Raw genomic sequence first — 17789 nt, 5'->3', positions numbered from 1 at the left:
TATGTGTGATTGACTTAGTGTGTATCTAGGACTTGGTACCTGTCGCAGAGAAAAAAAATGTTAGCTATTAAAATTACTAGCCGCAGGTTGTAGAGAACCATTGGCTTCCAATAGGCAATAACGCAGTCTGATTTGTACAGTAGGAAGATCTTGTTTGCTGTCAGCGTGGAAGGTGGTTGAGGGATAAAGTCTGTGTGGGATGAAGGGGCAGCAGGGCGAGAGCAAGCAGCGAGGGCTGCCTGTCCGCTAGCTGCCCCGAGTTGGCGCCCTCAGTTTCTCTGTAGCCCCACAGGAGGGGTTTCCTGCTGCTCTGTAAAGGGCTGATCACGTTTGTACCACAGGGTCGTTGGAAGAAGATTTTTAAAATACTTACACGAAATGCACTCACAATGCACCACTGGGAACATTTTATGGACTTTGTTTCCGGTCTTTGGAGCATGTGTGTGCCCTCCCTTATTACTGTTCTACTGTCCAAAAAGGAAGAAACACCAGATTCATTCATACACAGTTTTTGGCTGTGTGTGTGTGTATGTATTCAAGGAGGTTCAAAAGTTCATGGAAAAATTGAGTTAAAAAATAACAGAATTTTCCCACAAAGTTCCCTTCTGTAGATGTGTGTACATGTGTATGTGTGTGTGTGTATACATGTACCAAAAAAGATAGACTTTTTTTTCTGTTACTAAATATTCTTTGAAAGCTGGTTTTTAATGGCTGCTTAATGTTTTATCATATGCCTGTCCTCATAGTATGTTTAGACAAATCCTTATCGTTGGACACTTGGATTGTCTAAAAGGAGCCCGGGTGGCTTAGTGGTTACCTGTTGGGCTGCTAACCGCAAGGCCAGCTGTACACAAATCACCTAGAAAGAAGAGATTTTCTACTAGAAAGAGTTACAGTCCTGCCATCCCCTTACAGAAGGGTAGTGGGGAGGAGATGGAGCCAGGCAGGGTGCAGTATAGCACCAATGAAACATGCAACTTCCTCTAGTCCTTAAATGTGTCCTCCCCCCACTATCATGATTCTACCTTGCAAGTCTGGCTAGACCAGAGCATGTACACGGGTATAGATCAGAGCTGGAAACATGGGGAATCCAGGACAGATAACCCCTCAGGACCAATAATGAGAGTAGTGAGACCAGGAGGGGAAGAGGAAGGTAGGGGGAGATAGGGGGAACCAATCACAATGATCTACCTATAACCCCCTTCCAGGGGGATGGACAGTAGAAAAGTGGGTAAAGGGAAACATTGGTCAGTGTAAGACATGAACAAATAATAATTTATAAATTATCAAGGGTTCGTGATGGAGGGAGGGTGGAGGAGGAAGGGAAAAGAAGTGGCCTGATACCAAGGGCTCAAGTAGAAAGCAAATGTTTTAAAAATGATGATGGCAACAAATGTACAAATGTGCTTGACACAATGGATGGATGGATGGATGGATGGATTGTGATGAGTAGTACGCGCCCCCAATAAAATGATTTTTTTTAAAGTGACAACCCTGTAAGTGCACAGGGGCAGTTCTACCCTGTCCTTTAGGGTCACTCTGAGTCTCATTGACTCTGACAATGGGTTGGTTTTTGGTTTGAGGTTCCCTTAATGTTTACTATTCTAAACAATACAGCTATAACCATCTTTCTCATCTTTCTATAGCTTCAATTCCTACTACTCTGAGTCTAGTCTTCTCACAGTCCGACCTGGTCAATTCTGAGAGAGATGGAGAATCTTGTTCCACAGTGGGTAGGGGGAAGAAGTGGGTTCATGAGATAGGGTGTAGGGAGAGTCTGGGGGGGAAGAGAGCCAAGATAGGGTGTAGGGAGAGTCTGGGGTGGGGGGGGAGAGCCAAGGGGCCCCAAGGAGCTGCCCGTCTGGTGTACAAATCTGCTTATGTTTGAAAAGGAAGGAGAGAGGGCTGTGGTGTGAGAGTGAAAAGGTAATAAAAGAAAAGGCCGGCGTTTAAATGGAGAGATGAGCTTTAAAGGAAAAGAGTGGGAGGAGAGAAAATGCTTCTTTCAGAGGCTGAAGCGGACAACTCAACAGGTTAGGAAGTAGTCCCCCCACAGTTCCAATGAGGGTAGTACCTGTTGACTTTCTTTCTCTCATGAAGCAGGAGGTGGGATTTATTTGCTGAGGGTGAAGGGAAGGAAGGAACATGTGAAGAACATTTTAGAACTTTAAAAAGAACAGGAAAGTTCAGGCAGCCTCAGTGTGCAGTGTGCTTAGGATCCCAAAGAACACAGTAGGAGAACAAAAAGGTCCACCAGGCTGAGTTTTGGGCAGTTTACAGCCAGCCTGTCTGTAGGCCGATATGGCGCCATTTGGTCGGTCTTAGGGCGCCCTCATGTGGATGGCTGTAGAGAGAAAGGTGCCCCAGGTCGTGGCGTCTCGGGGCAGAGCTTTGGTGAAATGTATGTCTGATACAGAGAGAACCAGCTGGGAAGCTCTCAGACCTCAGACCCTGCTTGGCTAGCAAGTCTGGATCACCTAGATGGGGTGGTGGAGAAGAGAGACCAGAGTGGCAATGCCCAGGAGCCTCCCTGACCATCTTGTGTGTCTGGCCTGTGTGTTTCCTAGGTGCTAGTACAAGGCTGTCTTCTGGATCCTTCCCAACGAGAGGTATTCCTGCAGCAGGTCTATGAGCAGCTCTGCCTCTATGAGGACAAGGTGGCTGCTATGCTACAGCAGCAGTATGATCCCCAGAGCCAGGTAGGTGGCAGAGACCTCTTAGAAAGGGAAACACCTAAGGCCAAGGGACAAAGAGAATGAGCAAGCCAGATACGGAGGGCAAGGAGGACAGCAGTGCCAGAGGGGCATGGAGCAGGTTCCTGTGGGGGAAGGGCTCGGCTGCAGTACATACCATCTTGTGGGGAGGAAATGAGATTTCCCCCGTGGATCTGCAGAAGTGATCATGGGTGGCGTCACGTTGAACTCTACTTAGTGTTTTGTTCAGTCAGGGGTAAAACTGCTTGGGCGCACTGGGATCCCCTTCTCATTCCCTTTGGCGACCCCACAAGTAGCTGAGACACCTGGCAGTTCCAAGTGTCTGGTGATAAGAATAGGATGAGATGGATACATAAAACATTTCATAATGGTAATGAAAAACTATGGAAAGGAGCTCTTATTGGGGAAAGGTGGGGAAGCCGCCCTACTTTATTACCCTCTGGTGCTGGATTCCCTTCCCCTCTAAGGCTCCATAGCTGGGCCAGCAGGGAGCAAGTACAAGGAGAGCTGAGGTTCGGCTGCCTCGTAGCGGGTGGGAGGGCTCTTCTTGGGCTTCTCACGGGATTCTCCTTGGGCTGTCCTGGACTAGCAATTCTGGCTTGGCAGTGGATGGGCCAGCTATGCCATCTGTCCCACACTGTAATTTCTTTAACTTAGGGCCAGGCAGAAGACCAGACTCCAGACTCAGCAGAGCCCCCAGGCCGAAAGGTGGGGGTCTCCATGGTGACAGCGGATGTTGGGCTGGTCAGTATGATTCGCCAGGGCATCTTGGCCCTGCAGCTGCTGCCCTCCAACTCTAGCGCAGGTCAGTGCAAGGCGAGGCTTCTAGGAGCATCGGTAGGGTTGGAGAAATGGGAAGATTTCGGAAGGAATGGGTGTGTGTGTTGGGGGGGTATTAACAAAAATACAAGGCTCCAGGGGATCAGGGGATCTCAGGAAGAAGATCTATTTCCTTGTTTATAAAATCTAATTCTGTATTAGTGCACATTTCAAATACTTGCAGCCCTGGCAACCCTCAGGGACCCAATTAGAGAGGTGTGGGGAGCTTGTGATACAACCCTCAAGAAGGGGGCGGGAGGAGCATTTGAGATTTATAAAACGTTGATTGGAGGACATCGAGGTCTTCAGGGCCCATGTCTCTGGTCCCAAGTCTGATGTGTCCTGTTCCAGGTATCATTGTGATCACTGATGGGGTGACCAGCGTTCCCGATGTTGCTGTCTGTGAGACACTGCTGAACCAGCTTCGCAGCGGCACAGTGGCTTGCTCTTTTGTACAGGTGAGGAAGGAGGGGAGTATGGGATCTCACAGAGTTGGATATGACTGATTGAGTCGGAATTAATGACACTGGGTTTGGGTTTGGGGTTTTTTTAGTGTGAATCCTGGCTCCACTTATTAATTGCATGACATTGGCAAAATCACTTCTCCTCAAGGTTGAATTAATTTGTAAATGGAGATTTTAATAAAAGTATGTACCTCCTTGGGTAAAACGATGGGTTTGAAACACTAAGCATGTGCATACGTGACAAGTGGCTAGAGTTCATAACAGTTAGCAATTGGATATGCAGATCTGATTCTCAGGAGTGAGTACTAGATGAGAGATGGGGAGGGATTAAGGGCAAGAGGATGCCAGGAAAGCTCTGGGAAATGACTTGTTTAAAGGTCTTCCCTGGGAAGAGGCCTCAGCAGAGGATGAAGATCAGACAAGAGGTAGTAGATGCTGCTGTCAGGGAAGAACAGTGTTCAGGAAGAAGGAAGTCGTTAACAGTGTAAGATGCACACAAAGTCAGCTAAATGAGGAACAAGAAGTGCCGTGTTGGGCTTGATGATTACGTGGTCATGGGAATTATTGCCAGAGCCACTTCATTGAAATCAGGGACATGGTTGCAGGAAGTTGACAGAAGGGAGAAGAGAGGGAAGCAGAGACAAGTGTTGGCACAAGAAATCTGACTGCTCAAATCAAGTAGGGAGTGTGGGAGGGGATGGTGGCTAGCGGGAGTACGGGGTGGGAGAAGAGCTGTTTGTGTGTGTGTCTGAGCTGCAGACTAAGCATGTTACTAAGAAGACATAGTGGTGGCAGGCAGGGGTGGTGGTGGTAGGATTAACATGAAGGAAAGACACAGGGTGCCTGATGGAGTGACACTCCTAAACTGACGGGTGGCGTGCGGTCAAGCACAGAGATCCTGAGACTCTTGGAGCAGGAGAGCATCATTTCTGTCTTCAAGACTGGAAGGCTAGGAGTGACGATGTGGAGGAATTCCGCCAAAGCCCCCTCATTTCTCTAAAGCAGAGGCGAGGATCGTGGAAGGGGAGCCAGAGTCCGTGCAGTATTGAGGACAGCCCTAAAGGCCTAGCTGGGTTGGCTGTCATATGCTTGTCTGTTTTGTTTAGCTCTTTATTGTGGTGAAGTATATATATAAACAGAAAAGTTTGCCATGTTAACCATTTTTAAGCACACATGGAACTCGGTGGCGTTGTTTACATTTACCATGTTGTGGTACCATCACTAAGGAGCCCTGGTGGCCCTGTCAGGTAAGTGTTGAATGCTGACTTCAGACTCACGGGTTCAGACCCACTAGCTGCTCCTCTGGAGGAAGATGAGACTGTCTACTCCAATAGAGATTTACAGCCTCAGAACCCTATAGTTGCTTGGAGTCAGAATCAACTTGAAAGCAATGGCTTGGTTTGGTGCTACTGTCACCACCGTCTGCTTCCAGAAGGGTTTGTTTGTTTGTTTATTTGTTTGTTTGTTTTTATCACTTCCAACAGAAACTCCGAGCCACTTCAGCAGTAAACCCTTCTCCCTTCTCCCTCCCCTGGTCTTGGTAATCACTAATCAATTTTTGTCCAGACATAGTTGCTTATTACTAGACATTTCACATAAGTAGGATCATGTATGCTTACCTTTTGTGACTGACTTAGTTCATTCAGCCTAATGTTTTCAAGGTTCATCCATTTCTCGATTTCTCTTTAGGTCTGAACAATGCTCCCTTGCATATATGTAGCAAGGGAGTTTTATCGCTTCATCTGTTGGAAAGGCCACCTGAAATGAATTTGGGAGAATCCCATTCTTATCTGTACTCAGGCATCGTGGTATAGAGTTGATGTCATTTCTTCTCTGAGTGCTTGGCAGAATTAGCCAGTGACGCTGTCTGGGCTTCATTTTTTTTGTTTATTTTTTGAGAGCCTTTTAATGACCTGATGACTTTTTTAAATAGGTCCGTCCAGATTTTTTAACTCTAGTTCAGGGTTACTTTAGAGATGCTCTGTTTCTAGAAATTTGTCCATTTCTCCTAGGTTTAAAAGTTTGTTGTAGTATAGTTTTGCAAAGTATTCTGCTCTTTCTCAGTCACCTTTACATTCAGCTGCACAGCTTCTCGGTCACCGGAAAAGGCTCTGAGCCTTTTCTTGCACTGAGCCAGACCAAACCGTTCCGCTAAAGTCCATTCTGACGCACAGTGACACCATGTCCCGAGTGTTGCCAGCACCGTCGACCTCCACGGAAGGCAGCCCAGCACACCTTGCGGTCATGGTGCAGCTGGGCGGTTCCAGTTGCTGACCTTAAGACTAGCAACCGAGCGCTTCACTGCTGCTGCAGCAGGGCGCCTCTCTTGCTAACGTAGGGCTAACTGAGAGCTGTTTGCATCTGTTCTGACTTACAGACGCACTGGGTAACCTGGGGACTGCCTGTTGTTCCCTGCCAGTGAGCAAGGAAGGTGGATAAAGTTAATGTTGATAAGCGTTAAAGACATGCGGTCAGGGAGTTGTGTAAATGGTTTAATACAGGAGTTTGTAGACTTTTTCTGGAAAGGGCCAAACTGTAAACATTAAAGCTTCGCCGCCGCACACTCCTCTCACAACCCCTCAACCCTCCTATTGTATCAGGAGAGCAGCCATAGAACCCAACGAGCACTGCTTTATTCCAGTACAACCTTCTGTACAGAAATAGGTGATAGGCTCTATGTGGGCTGTGGCCATATGCGCTCTGCTGAATCCCGATCTAAACCAGTCTTGATGATCAAAGAGTGGGTTCGAGATCAGCAGCCTTAGCATTGACAGAGAGCTCGTTAGAAATAGACTCCCACGCCCCACCCCAGATCACACTGCATTTTAATAAAAACCCTCCGTGTTTTGTATGGACACTAAAGCGTGTGAAACACTTTGTTGGGTGCTGAAGGCTCTCGGCGTGGCGACAAGAAGTCAGTTAACAGTTGGTGTTTGGTGTTGAGGAAGACCCGTGTGACCAAATGGCATAACTTCGGACAAAAGAGCTCATGGAAGGATAGCTGCGGAGCCGAGGCCTGCATCCGAGAGAACACGCCACCCCCCACCCCCACCCAGCCTCTGGTCCAATGGGTTGGACCAGCCACCTAACCCAGCTCTCCCTCTCCTTCATTCTGCTCCGAGACCCTGGTCTCCCAGTGCCGCCTCTTTTCCAGGTGGGAGGAGTTTACTCTTACGACTGTAGTTTCGGCCACGTGCCCAATGTGGAATTGATGAAGTTCATCGCAATGGCCACATTTGGCTCCTACCTGTCCACTTGTCCTGAGCCCGAGCCAGGCAACCTGGGCCTGACCGTCTACCACCGGGCATTCCTCCTCTACTCCTTCCTACGCAGTGGGGAAGCCCTGAACCCTGAATACTACTGTGGTGAGAGACAGGATGGCTTGGATGTGGGGTGGGAGGGAATGTAGAATGTGCCCTAGAGATCATTCGGGCCCTGGAGAATGACCTGGGGTACTGAAAGTATAACTGTGACTGACCCTGTAGGATCCCCTGATGTCCGTCTGACCCCCTCCTCCCATTGATCTGTCGGCTGACGACCACCTCTCCTTTCCGCGTCCTTGCTGGTCTTCTAGGCTCTCAGCACCGCCTGTTTAACGAGCACTTAGTCTCTGCCAGCAGCAACCCTGCCTTGGCCCTGCGCCGGAAGAAGCACACTGAGAAGGAGGTGCCAGCTGACCTGGTCAGCACCGTGTCTGTGCGGCTTCGGGAAGGCTACAGTGTGCGAGAGGTCACACTGGCCAAAGGTAGATGACTCTCAGAAGTCACCAAGAATTTGTTGAGCAGGTTTATCCTGTCGAGGCACAGAGTCCATGTGGGAGAGAATATCTCAGGGAAAGGCCCTGCTTGCCATGAGAATCAAGTCAGTGTTGAGTTGTGCCTTAGCACAGTGGTTCTCAACCTTCCTCATGCTGCGACCCTTGCAATCAGTTCCTCATGTTGTCGTGACCCTCCAACCATAAAATTATTTTCGTTGCTACTTCTTCACCGTAAGTTTGCTACTGTTAAGAATGGAGCGGCCCTGTGAAAGGATCGTTCGACCCCCAAAGGGGTCGCAACCCACGGGTTGAGGACCGCTGCCTTAGCACTTAGCCTCCCACTCCCAGCTTCTGTGTTCCCGGTGAGTCAGCTGAGGGCAGTGTGGTCTCATTTCAGACTAGTCCTTCCCACGTCTGCTTGTGCAGTCAGGCATGTCTGGGTCTACAAGCTGTGGAACCAAGCGCGAGCTCCACGGGTTAGGGGAAGCTTTCCCATAGGACTGGGCCCAGGCACGGAGCCCCATACTTCTTCTCACTGGTGCTCCTGCCTCCCCGGCAGGAGGCTCCCAGCTGGAGGTGAAGCTGGTCCTGCTGTGGAAACACAACATGCGCATTGAGTATGTGGCTGTGGCCCCCTGGCCCGTGGAGCCCGAGGGCCCTCGGGGAACACGTGTGGAAGTGACGATGGAAGGCGGCTATGACATTCTGCATGATGTATCCTGTGCTCTACGACAGCCCATCCGCTCATTGTACCGCACCCACGTTATCCGCCGCTTCTGGAATACATTGCAGAGGTGAGCCAGGGGACCGCTCACTGAGCAGTACCCCGTTTGTTGTTTGGAACAGCCGAGGAAAGCTCCTCGGCAGGCCAGGCTGGTGTACAGGCATCCATGGTTCTCTGAGGCCCAAGCAGACTGGAGCTCCCCTTGTCTGTACCTGCCAGAGTCTCTGCACCCCTTTCCTCTAGCATTAACCAGACGGACCAGATGCTGGCCCACCTGCAGTCCTTCTCCTCCGTCCCGGAACATTTCACCCTTCCTGACAGTACCAAGAGTGGAGTGCCGCTCTTCTACATCCCTCCCGGCTCCACTACCCCGGTGAGTTGTGCTGGTACGCATTGTCCCCGCTTTGTCCCTCTTGGGCTTGGATTGGCACCTCGTCTGGAGCCCCGTACCACCTTCTACTCCCTCCCAAGCCACAGGCCTCAACCCAGAACCCTAAGTTGAGTTGAGAACATCTCCTTCCTGTGCCCAAGTCCCCAGGGAACGGGGTCTGTGGAGAGTGGCTATCCTCAGTCAATGGCAGGCGGCAGAGGGAAAGACTTGCAGAATGCCTTCAAGTGGAATCCCAGCAGACAGCAAGGCTCCCTGCTCGCCCGCTCTGCTTGGTACCCTCTGACCCAACCCACCTGTGGCCAACCACTGCTCCTCAGCAGCCCCTGGGGACTTCCTGGAAGCTGAGCTTCTGTTTGTCCTGTGCTTGACGCACACTCAGCCCATGGCTGTCAGCCCAGCTGGACACAGGGTGACCCGTGCTAACGGCCCTCATCGCAGGTCCTGCCGTCAGTGAGCAGACTTATTGAGACAAGCCCGGAGGTGGTTGAGCTGTGAAGGGTTCCACAGTCTGTCCCCGCACGGCACTCGGTCATCCTGATCTCACCTGCCTATTGAGATAGCGTTTTGCCTCTGCCCCACACTGTGCTGCAGGTTCCTTCAGCCTTGAACCACGGCCCTCTCTGACTCCCTAATTGTGTCTGGCGGTTTAGAGGTTGTGCCCTGACGTTTCGGGCATGCTCCTATAGGCCTGGCCCTCCTTCCCTCTGTCTCCAGGTGCTCTCCCTGCAGCACAGTGGTTCCGACTCATCCCACGCCCAGTTTGCCGCCTACTGGAAGCCGGTGCTGTCCATGGATGCGAATTCCTGGCAGCGTTGGCTGCACATGCACCGCCTGGTGCTGATCCTGGAGCATGATACGTGAGTCTTCTCCTGGGCCATCATTGGGACAGCAGAGCCGGGTGAGGGCCCAGGGGATGATGGGAAAGGGAGGCAGGAAGTCACCAGCAGCGGCTAGCCCCCTGCTGCCACCTTGGCCTTTCCTAGTCCTCCTGCTCCTTGAGAAGGGCCTGTAGGGGACAGCTCGCAGCCTCTTCTTGTCCCCCATGATGGGGGTCCAGGAGGCCTGACCTCGTTCTGTTACCCCTTCGCAGACCAGTCCCCAAGCACTTGCACACCCCGGGCAGCAATGGGCGCTACAGCACCATCCAGTGTAGGATCTCCCACTCCTCACTGACCTCCCTGCTCCGGGACTGGAGCAGCTTTGTGCTCGTGGAGGGCTATTCTTACGTGAAGCTGCTTTCCAGGTGAGCCAAGTGATGACCCCCTCCTCGGCCCCCGGTCTTCTTCCTCCAGCCCCCGGCACCACTTAGCCTAGGGATGCTTATGAACTCCTGTTTCTTCCCAGTGCCCCAGACCAGCCCCCTTCTTCCTTCTACATGGTCCGGATCATTTCCAAGGCCCCGTGCATGGTTCTTCGCCTGGGCTTCCCCATCGGCACACCAGCACAGGCTCGTCACAAGGTGAGCTGGGCCCTGGTGAACTCCCAGACCAAGGAGACCGTGCAGGGCCCAGTCTAGCAGAGAGAGGAGCTCCCAGAGCAAGGCAAACTCAGAGAGGTCTCACCTGGTCTGTGGGCCCTTCTCCCAGACCATGCCAGGAGACGAGAGCTGGAGAACCTGATCCCATCCCATGTGCCTCACAGATTGTGTCGGACTTGCGGGAAGAGATCCTGCAGTTACGTTTCCCCCACCGAGTTCAAAGCAAGGAGCCAACGCCCAAGGTGAAACGAAAGGGGCTGGGGGGCTTTGGCGGGGGCAGCTCTCCCTCCAAGTCCCCCCCCATGCTGGGACCGCAGCAGGCGTTGTCTGACCGGCCCTGCCTTGTGGCTCTGCACAAGCCACTGGACAAGCTGCTCATCAGGTTGGTACAGAAGCTAGAGATGGGGCCTGCGGACATGTGGAGGGGCGTGGCTTAGCTGGATATGAGCAGAGAGAACTGATGAGTTGCCCCTATTTCCCAGGTATGAGAAGCTACCCTTGGACTATCGGGCACCTTTCTTGCTGACCCTGGAGCCACCAGGACCACTGCCCTTGGTGTCGGGCCGCTCGGCCTCTTCCAGCCTAGCGTCACTGTCCCGCTACCTCTACCATCAACGCTGGGTCTGGAGTGTCCCTTCCGGCCTTGCCCCTGCACTGCCCCTCAGTGCCATCGCCCAGCTGCTCTCCATCCTCACTGAGTACGGCCCCCGAGTCTGCTGGGCACCTTGGGACAGGGTGGGAGAGAGTAATCCCTGGGTCTGGATGCTGGCAGAAAGCCTGTGCGGGACACTTCCTTCCCCTCCCAGGGGCCTGTCTGTTTGCTGCTGGTGGTGTAGACTATCTGAGACAGCAGTGCATGCGACAGCCACCCCTGCAGCTCACCCCCCACCCCCCCTACCCCCCGCCCATCTGTTTGTTTTGGCCTCTGCTACTCATAGAACCTGTTTTGAGGGGCCAGTGGTTTGCGTGAGACCACCAGAAGGCTAGGCTGCCAGCTGGCTGCTAGGAGGTGGCTGTGTGAGCAGAGAGCTTGGGAGGCTGTACTCTGATGAGTCTCTCCTTCCACTCTGCCCCGGCCTGTTTGGGCCTCCAGAGTCCGTCTGTCTGAGGGCTTCCACTTCGCCTGTAGCGGGGAGGGAATCATCAATATGGTCCTAGAGCTTCCGATTCAGGTATGTGCCCTCCGGACACCCCTTTCCCCTCAGCTTGCTCGCTGAGAACCCCAGAGATGCCCCTCTCAGAGCTGAGGGGGAGGCACTGTGTGGCGGCAACACCAAGGTCTGTTCCTGGGACTGATGTCTTGAGGGGCCAGGGCATGGCGAGGCTGGAGTTTGCCCATGGTCTCCCTCCCATCTACCCCACAGAATGAGCCGCCTGGGCAGGCTGCAGCTGAGGAGAAGCACACGTGTGTTGTCCAGTACATCCTATTCCCCCCGCACTCCACCTCCACCAAAGACAGGTGGGTCCTGACCCCTCTTGTCCTGAAGTCTGCCCCTGACATCTTCAGATCATCTTGCCCTGAGAGTGGGGACAGTTGCTGGCTCTTTCCTGCTTCCCCAGGCAGATGGGACCACCCTGTGGCTCTCCTTCCCCTCCTGCATGGGCTGAGTCACCTTGCCCTAAGCTTGGGGATTGCACTCGCTTCTCCGCCGGGCTCAGAGCCGTTCGTTCCTCCACTAGTTTCTCAACAGATGATGACAATGACGTGGAAGTCGAGGCTCTGGAGGGAGACTCCGAGCTCAATCTGGTGACAGAGGTCTGGGTGGAGCCACAGTGTGGGCGTGTGGGACCCGGCCCTGAGAGCTGGAGGCACCTCCAGGACTTGACCTACCCCGAGATCCCTCAGGCTGTGAGTGATTGCGCACTGCTGCACCCACCCTTCCCCTACGGAGTGGCCCCTCAGTCTGTGACTGCCTGCACTTCCGTGAACCTGACCATGACCTCTGGTGTTCACCCCTTAGCTCCACCCCCGGGATGCTGCCTGCATAGGCTCCATGCTGAGCTTTGAATATTTGATACAGCTGTGCCAGAGCAAGGAATGGAGTCCTCTGCCCCCAGAGCCAAAGGTTTCTAATGGTCAGTGGGCAAGTGGAGCCCCTTGGGGCGAAGCAGGGGGCGGTAGCCCCAGGCAGGTCGCCAGGCCTCAGGACATGTCTTAGCTTCCTGCCTCTCCCTCCCAGGATTGGACCAAGGAGGAGACGCCTGTGTGTACGAGATCCCGTTCCACTTTGACCTCATGGGCTTGTTACCACAGTGCCAGCAACTCCAGATGTTCTTCCTTCTGCTGTCCAGAGGTGGGTTGCCTTGGTAATCACTCGCTCGCCTCACACTAGAAGGGCCAGCAAGCGGGGCCATTTGGCGAACAGGGCAGATGGGTCAGCGAGTGCCTGTGTGAGTGGCAGAACTGGAGGGGGCTGTGAGGTGGCAGGAGAGCCTTTGCTGGCCAGGGCTGAGTCGGGGCAGTGGGCAGCAGGAGGCTCTCGGTGCTGAGCAGAGTGTATGTCGGGCAGAGCCAGAGGGCGTCCCTCTCACCGAGGGGCCCTATCCCGCCAACGACATGGTGCTGTGCCTGCTGCACAGCTGCCTGGGGCAGGAGCTGAGTGACCGGGAGATCCCGCTGACCCCCACTGACCAGGCCACCTTGCTGAGTGAAGTTCTGCGGCGGACTTGCCATGGTTCCGGTGAGGTTGAATGCCCACTTCTTCCCTAAAAGCAGCCTCTGACCCAGCCCCTTGTCCCCATCCCACTGCAGTTTCTGCCTCTTTTCTGACCCTGCCCTTGTCTGTCATCTCTCCCTCCGCTGTGCATCGTAGGTTCCGAGGGATTATCAATGGGGGACCAAGGGATCCCGAAGCATCAGGTCGCCAGCAGTGCCCCGGCTTCTGGAGACTCGCCTCTTAGCACCCTGGTCAGCTGTGCTTCTTGACCTGGAGCCCTTTTCCTGCTGGCCTTCCATGCTCGTATTCACAGCCCAGCTCTCCGTCCCCTCCTTCCCAAGGGCCTCCTTCCCTTTCCCTTTGCCCTGCTCGTTCATGCCATCACTGAGGCTGGGCTCGAGTGGAGGAGAGCATGGGGGCTGGGTGTGCCCTTCCCCATGGCCTGTGTCTGTTTCCCTCTCACAGAGTGTGGCTCCCGAGACCCTCAGGATGCCCACGCCTGCCCAGCCCGTGCAGTGGCGCTGCTACGCAAGACTTGCGGCCCCGCAGCACGTGTTTCTGACCTTTCTCCCAGCTACCTTCTCAGGTACCAGTGGCGCACCTTGCCCTACTAAGGCCCGTCAGTTGTTGTGTTGGGTGCCACCTCACAGGGACCCTGCGGACAAGAGAGGGAAGCACTGCTTGCTCGTGGGCCGCCCTCACTGTGTCACACCATTGCATTGAGGCTCTCCCTGTCTTTGCTGATCTTGTCTCTCTACACCAAGCATAATATCCTTCTCCATGTCGCCCCTGTCCCTCTGATGACGTATCCAGTATAGACAAGATGAAGTCTCACCACCCTCACTTCTGAGGAGTGTTGTGGCTGTTCTTCTTCTAATGGATGTCCCAGCCCTCCTCAGGTTCAAAGCCTCGAAAACCCCTTACTGGCCTGCTAGACAACTCTGTTTTATGTCTGTTTCTCTTTAGATGTCCAGCATCTGTCTGCCTATGGCTTGGAGGGGCCTTCTCAAGAGGAGACAAAGCCTAAGTTTGGGGACTGCAGTGGGGCTCCCAGCCTCAGAGATATGGTGGGGAGTGGGGTCAAGACTACACGGCCCCAGGTTCCCATCCTTAGTGTCACCCCAGCTGGCGGTAAGGCTGTCGAATCTTTTAAGTGAATTGGGAGTGGGAGTGGGAACAGCTAGGGGGGTCTGAGACCACATGACACCTCTTGCCCACAGACAATGCCCAGAATCAAGGAGAGCCGAGCCCAGCCTTCCGGCAGGACCTTCAGACTTATACGGGGCGCCAGGCTTCCCAAACCGAGGGTTCAGATGGACCTCGGACCCGGTGTCCCGTCTACATCTATAGCTGTTCCCTGGAAGCACTGAGGGAGCAAATGGTTGGCATACAGCCTCCTCAGGTTCCCCGAGACCTCAGCTTTCAGTAAGTGCCCGCAACGCTGACCTATGTTGACCTCTAACCATGGCTCCCAACCAAAATCCAGGCGCACACTAATGTGTACGAGCAGACTGTCAATGGCAGGAAGTCAGCTTCTCAGGCCTGGCCTGTCAACTCTGCTGAGCGTTTGTCGGCAGATTTGTTGAGCTTGCCGGCCCATGAACACATCTGGTCAGGGTCCGTAGCAGATTCAGTTGCATGTGGGTGGAGGATGAGTCGGAGCCGTGGATTAGGAGAGTTGGCCACTTCTGCTTCTCCTCCCATGCCTAGGACTCACTTCCTCGACCACTCGTCTTCAGCTTGGCTGGAGCCCCGCTACAAGGAGGCAGCCAACCACTGTGCCTTACTGCAGGAGCATGCCCAACGGTGCTACGTCCGAGGTGAGCCGACAGCCCCGTGCAGGAGCTCCAGGCAGGAGCAGCACTGGGGGCATTGCAGGGATGGGGACTAGAAGAGACTGTTCCAGCACTCGATCCTGGATTCCACCTCTGTCAGGATTGTTCCGGAGCCTGCAGCAGGCACAGAGCGTGACCTCCCAGGACTTGCTGATAGCAGTGGATGCCTGTGAGGAGCTACTGCAGGAAGTGGACATCACCCCCTTTCTGCTCACACTGTGTGGCCACACCTGGAGTTTGCCTCATGCGCCCCCAAGCCCTGGACCCCTCAGCCCTGGAGCCTTCAGCAGCAGCATCGAGGAGTGCCCCGAGCCTCGGGAGCGAGCTGTCCTAGCTTCTGAATCCAGGTTAGGACTGTACTTGAATGATGTATAAGCCACACGCAGAGCTCTTGGAACCAGTCCCCTTCCAAGCCAGGGAAGGAGCTGTGAAAGGTACAAGCAGTAGTGCGTTGTCCCTGACTTCTTGGCACTCCCCCCAGACTTCTCTCTCCCACTCGCCCTCCCCCTCCTGGTTTGGTGTGGACTATTGAGCTAGGTGGGGGTAGTAAGGTCCAAGTTGCCAGCCATAAATAGAGACACATTCCCCAGGATGTTCATGCGTAGCACCAACCCCTCACCAGTATTCGTTTCCTACGGGCAAGAGCTGGGTGCTGACCTTGGAGCCCCACCTCAGGTGGGGGCTCCACACCTCCGTGTTGGAGGGCTGGCAGGTATCGTGCTTGTCCAGCTCTGGCAGTGTGTTGGCCCAGGGGAAATGGGAATCCAAGGGATGGATACACTGATGACTCCAGCCCATTGTGGAGCCCTAGAGTGACCCCTGCTCCCCAAAACGAATGCACCTTCTTCCAGTCCAGCCTTGCGTCTCCACCTGTGTTCTCCACTCACGGGGGACGCACAGCAGTCCAAGTCAGGAAACCAGGAGTCACCCAGGCACACTGCCTTCTTTCAGAGGCGGGTCTGGCCGTTAAGATGTGGGTGCTGGACTTGGGATGTGGGGTTTGGTTCTCCCTGCTTCTGCCACCTCCATGGTGGGTGCTCAGCAATGAAGACTGCTGGTGTGGGCTGCTCCCCAGTAGGAAATAGGCTCCTCAGGAACTTGGTGGTTCTTAACTTCCACTCCTTCCCTACGGCCCCTCAGCATCGAGACTGAGGACTTCAGCGAGCCCGAGTTCCAGAGCACTCGTATCACTGGCCATGCAGACCCTGGTCCGGAGATTGCTCTAACGGACATCTGCCAGCTCAGAGGACAGGCCCACGACACCCTTCATAGCCTCATCCAGGTGGGGGGCTTGGGAGAGGGATGGAGCCCTGCCCAACTCTCGGGGCAAAGGTGTCCTGCTCTGAGTCTGGTTGGCTGACTGCCTCCTTTGGACCCCCATACAGGAGAAGTTCCTAGAGATCAGCCAGCTTTACTTCTGCACAGTGCCCTCCAATCCTCACTATTTCTTCTATTGTCCTCCATCCAGCCGACGAGAAGTAAGTGCCTCCCTGGCCCTCATCCCAGACACCCGACTTCAGCCCACTTGAATTCTCTTGAATCTTGGTTCCAGTTCCTAGGGGCCTGCCGTTGGCCTCTCTCCTGCCTTGAGCTAAGCTGGCTCTCCCTGTCTGTCTCTCTCTGTCTTTCCCACCAGGATGAGGTCCCCCAGGACACAGTAGACAAGAAAGTCAGTGACCTGGAGTTTTCAGAGGCTGAGCTGATAGGAGAAGAAGGTATGTGGACCAGGGGGTAGAGGTGGGAAAACTTGCTTCAAGCCACAACTCTGGGCTCCACAGCTGACCCCTCCCAATAACCACGTGACATGCATCACCAGGAGACACATCTGCCTGCTGTGTGGTCACTGAGAGTGACCCAGAGCTGGAGGTGGAGTACTGCGAGAGCCGCGACCCAGACTTGGGACTTGCTGGGCTGGAGTCCACCTCGCTGTCCGACGCAGACACTGTGAACCCCGATGAAGACTCCTTCAGTATCCTGGGCGGTGACTCACCCACTGGGCCAGAGAGCTTCCTACATGATCTGCCACCACTCTTCCTGCACCTTACGTGCTCCATGCGACTGCGTGGCCAGCACAGCTCAGTGCCCGTGGGCAGCTTGCCCACCTGCCTGGGTGAGGGGCTTGGGGATACCCAGGGAGGGTCCAAGGGCCCAGCACAGCTTGCCTGCATCCATCTCAGAAGAGGGCATCTGGGCTGCCCCAGAGCCCTCGGCAGCCCTAACTTTTTCCTTTCCCAGGCCAGGTGCTTTCCAGTCTGGAGGGTCTGCCCACTGGAGGCCGAGTTCCACTGAGGGACCTCAGTGTCACACTGGATGTCTTTGTTCTGACCTTGCCTCTAGAAGTGGAACTTCCCCCAGCCTCAGACCCTCAGCATCACCGGTATGGCAACCAGTTTGATTGGGGGCTGCAAGGGTGGCCTGGGCCTTGTTGGGAGGAGGAGACCATTAGCAAGATCTGCAGCATTTGGAGATCAAGAAGGCCTTAAGGATTCCCTGGGGGAATAGTCACTGTCGACCTTGGAATTTTGCTCTCATCCTATTTAGGTCAACATCTGAAAGCAGTGCTTCATTCCCACGATCCCCTGGGCAGCCATCATCCTTAAGGTCAGATGATGGCCTGGGCCCCCCACTGCCGCCTCCAGGAGAAGAAAGGTACTTCCTCACATCCTTCTCAGCATCCTGCTTCCCCTCTGTTTTGTTTTCTGGAAACAAATATCTAAACAGAGAGGGAGGGCGAGAGAGACAGAGAGAAATCGGGTGATCGTTAGTTTACATTCAACGAGTCACACACATTTGGTTTCATCTCACTGACTGCGATTCCCACGGTGTACACCACTTACCCACTTCCCCTGTGCCTCCTGTTTCCATTCTGTCTTCTTTCCCTCCTTCTCAACGCTGGTCCTTGGGTAACTACTGCCCTTCTGATCTCAGGTGGCTGAATATTCTAATGTGTG

The 17789-nt window shown here is 54.1% G+C and overlaps 1 protein-coding gene across 2 annotated transcripts in view; it reads left to right on the top strand.

The window, feature by feature from the left end:
• SZT2 (SZT2 subunit of KICSTOR complex) overlaps positions 1–17789 on the top strand; it is a 58903-nt gene that overhangs the window by 18398 nt on the left and 22716 nt on the right. For both annotated transcript variants that reach the window (XM_045292101.1, XM_045292100.1), the window contains exons 5-34: positions 2568–2699; positions 3372–3519; positions 3885–3991; positions 7152–7362; positions 7572–7742; positions 8314–8548; positions 8722–8851; positions 9584–9726; positions 9960–10112; positions 10214–10328; positions 10511–10728; positions 10829–11044; positions 11440–11518; positions 11711–11805; positions 12027–12195; positions 12308–12422; positions 12527–12640; positions 12857–13027; positions 13160–13254; positions 13469–13589; positions 13970–14134; positions 14224–14428; positions 14714–14823; positions 14939–15185; positions 15979–16120; positions 16224–16316; positions 16475–16553; positions 16655–16948; positions 17074–17215; positions 17380–17487. In XM_045292101.1, the coding sequence (XP_045148036.1) occupies positions 2568–2699; positions 3372–3519; positions 3885–3991; positions 7152–7362; positions 7572–7742; positions 8314–8548; positions 8722–8851; positions 9584–9726; positions 9960–10112; positions 10214–10328; positions 10511–10728; positions 10829–11044; positions 11440–11518; positions 11711–11805; positions 12027–12195; positions 12308–12422; positions 12527–12640; positions 12857–13027; positions 13160–13254; positions 13469–13589; positions 13970–14134; positions 14224–14428; positions 14714–14823; positions 14939–15185; positions 15979–16120; positions 16224–16316; positions 16475–16553; positions 16655–16948; positions 17074–17215; positions 17380–17487 (4523 nt within the window). The remainder of the gene's footprint in view (positions 1–2567; positions 2700–3371; positions 3520–3884; positions 3992–7151; positions 7363–7571; positions 7743–8313; positions 8549–8721; positions 8852–9583; positions 9727–9959; positions 10113–10213; positions 10329–10510; positions 10729–10828; positions 11045–11439; positions 11519–11710; positions 11806–12026; positions 12196–12307; positions 12423–12526; positions 12641–12856; positions 13028–13159; positions 13255–13468; positions 13590–13969; positions 14135–14223; positions 14429–14713; positions 14824–14938; positions 15186–15978; positions 16121–16223; positions 16317–16474; positions 16554–16654; positions 16949–17073; positions 17216–17379; positions 17488–17789) is intronic.

This window comes from Echinops telfairi, unplaced genomic scaffold (assembly GCF_000313985.2).
Source record: "Echinops telfairi isolate 266 unplaced genomic scaffold, ASM31398v2 ScPeMD7_443;HRSCAF=831, whole genome shotgun sequence".
In the NCBI taxonomy this organism is placed as follows: domain Eukaryota; kingdom Metazoa; phylum Chordata; class Mammalia; order Afrosoricida; family Tenrecidae; genus Echinops; species Echinops telfairi.
This window is presented reverse-complemented; position numbering and strand designations above follow the sequence as displayed.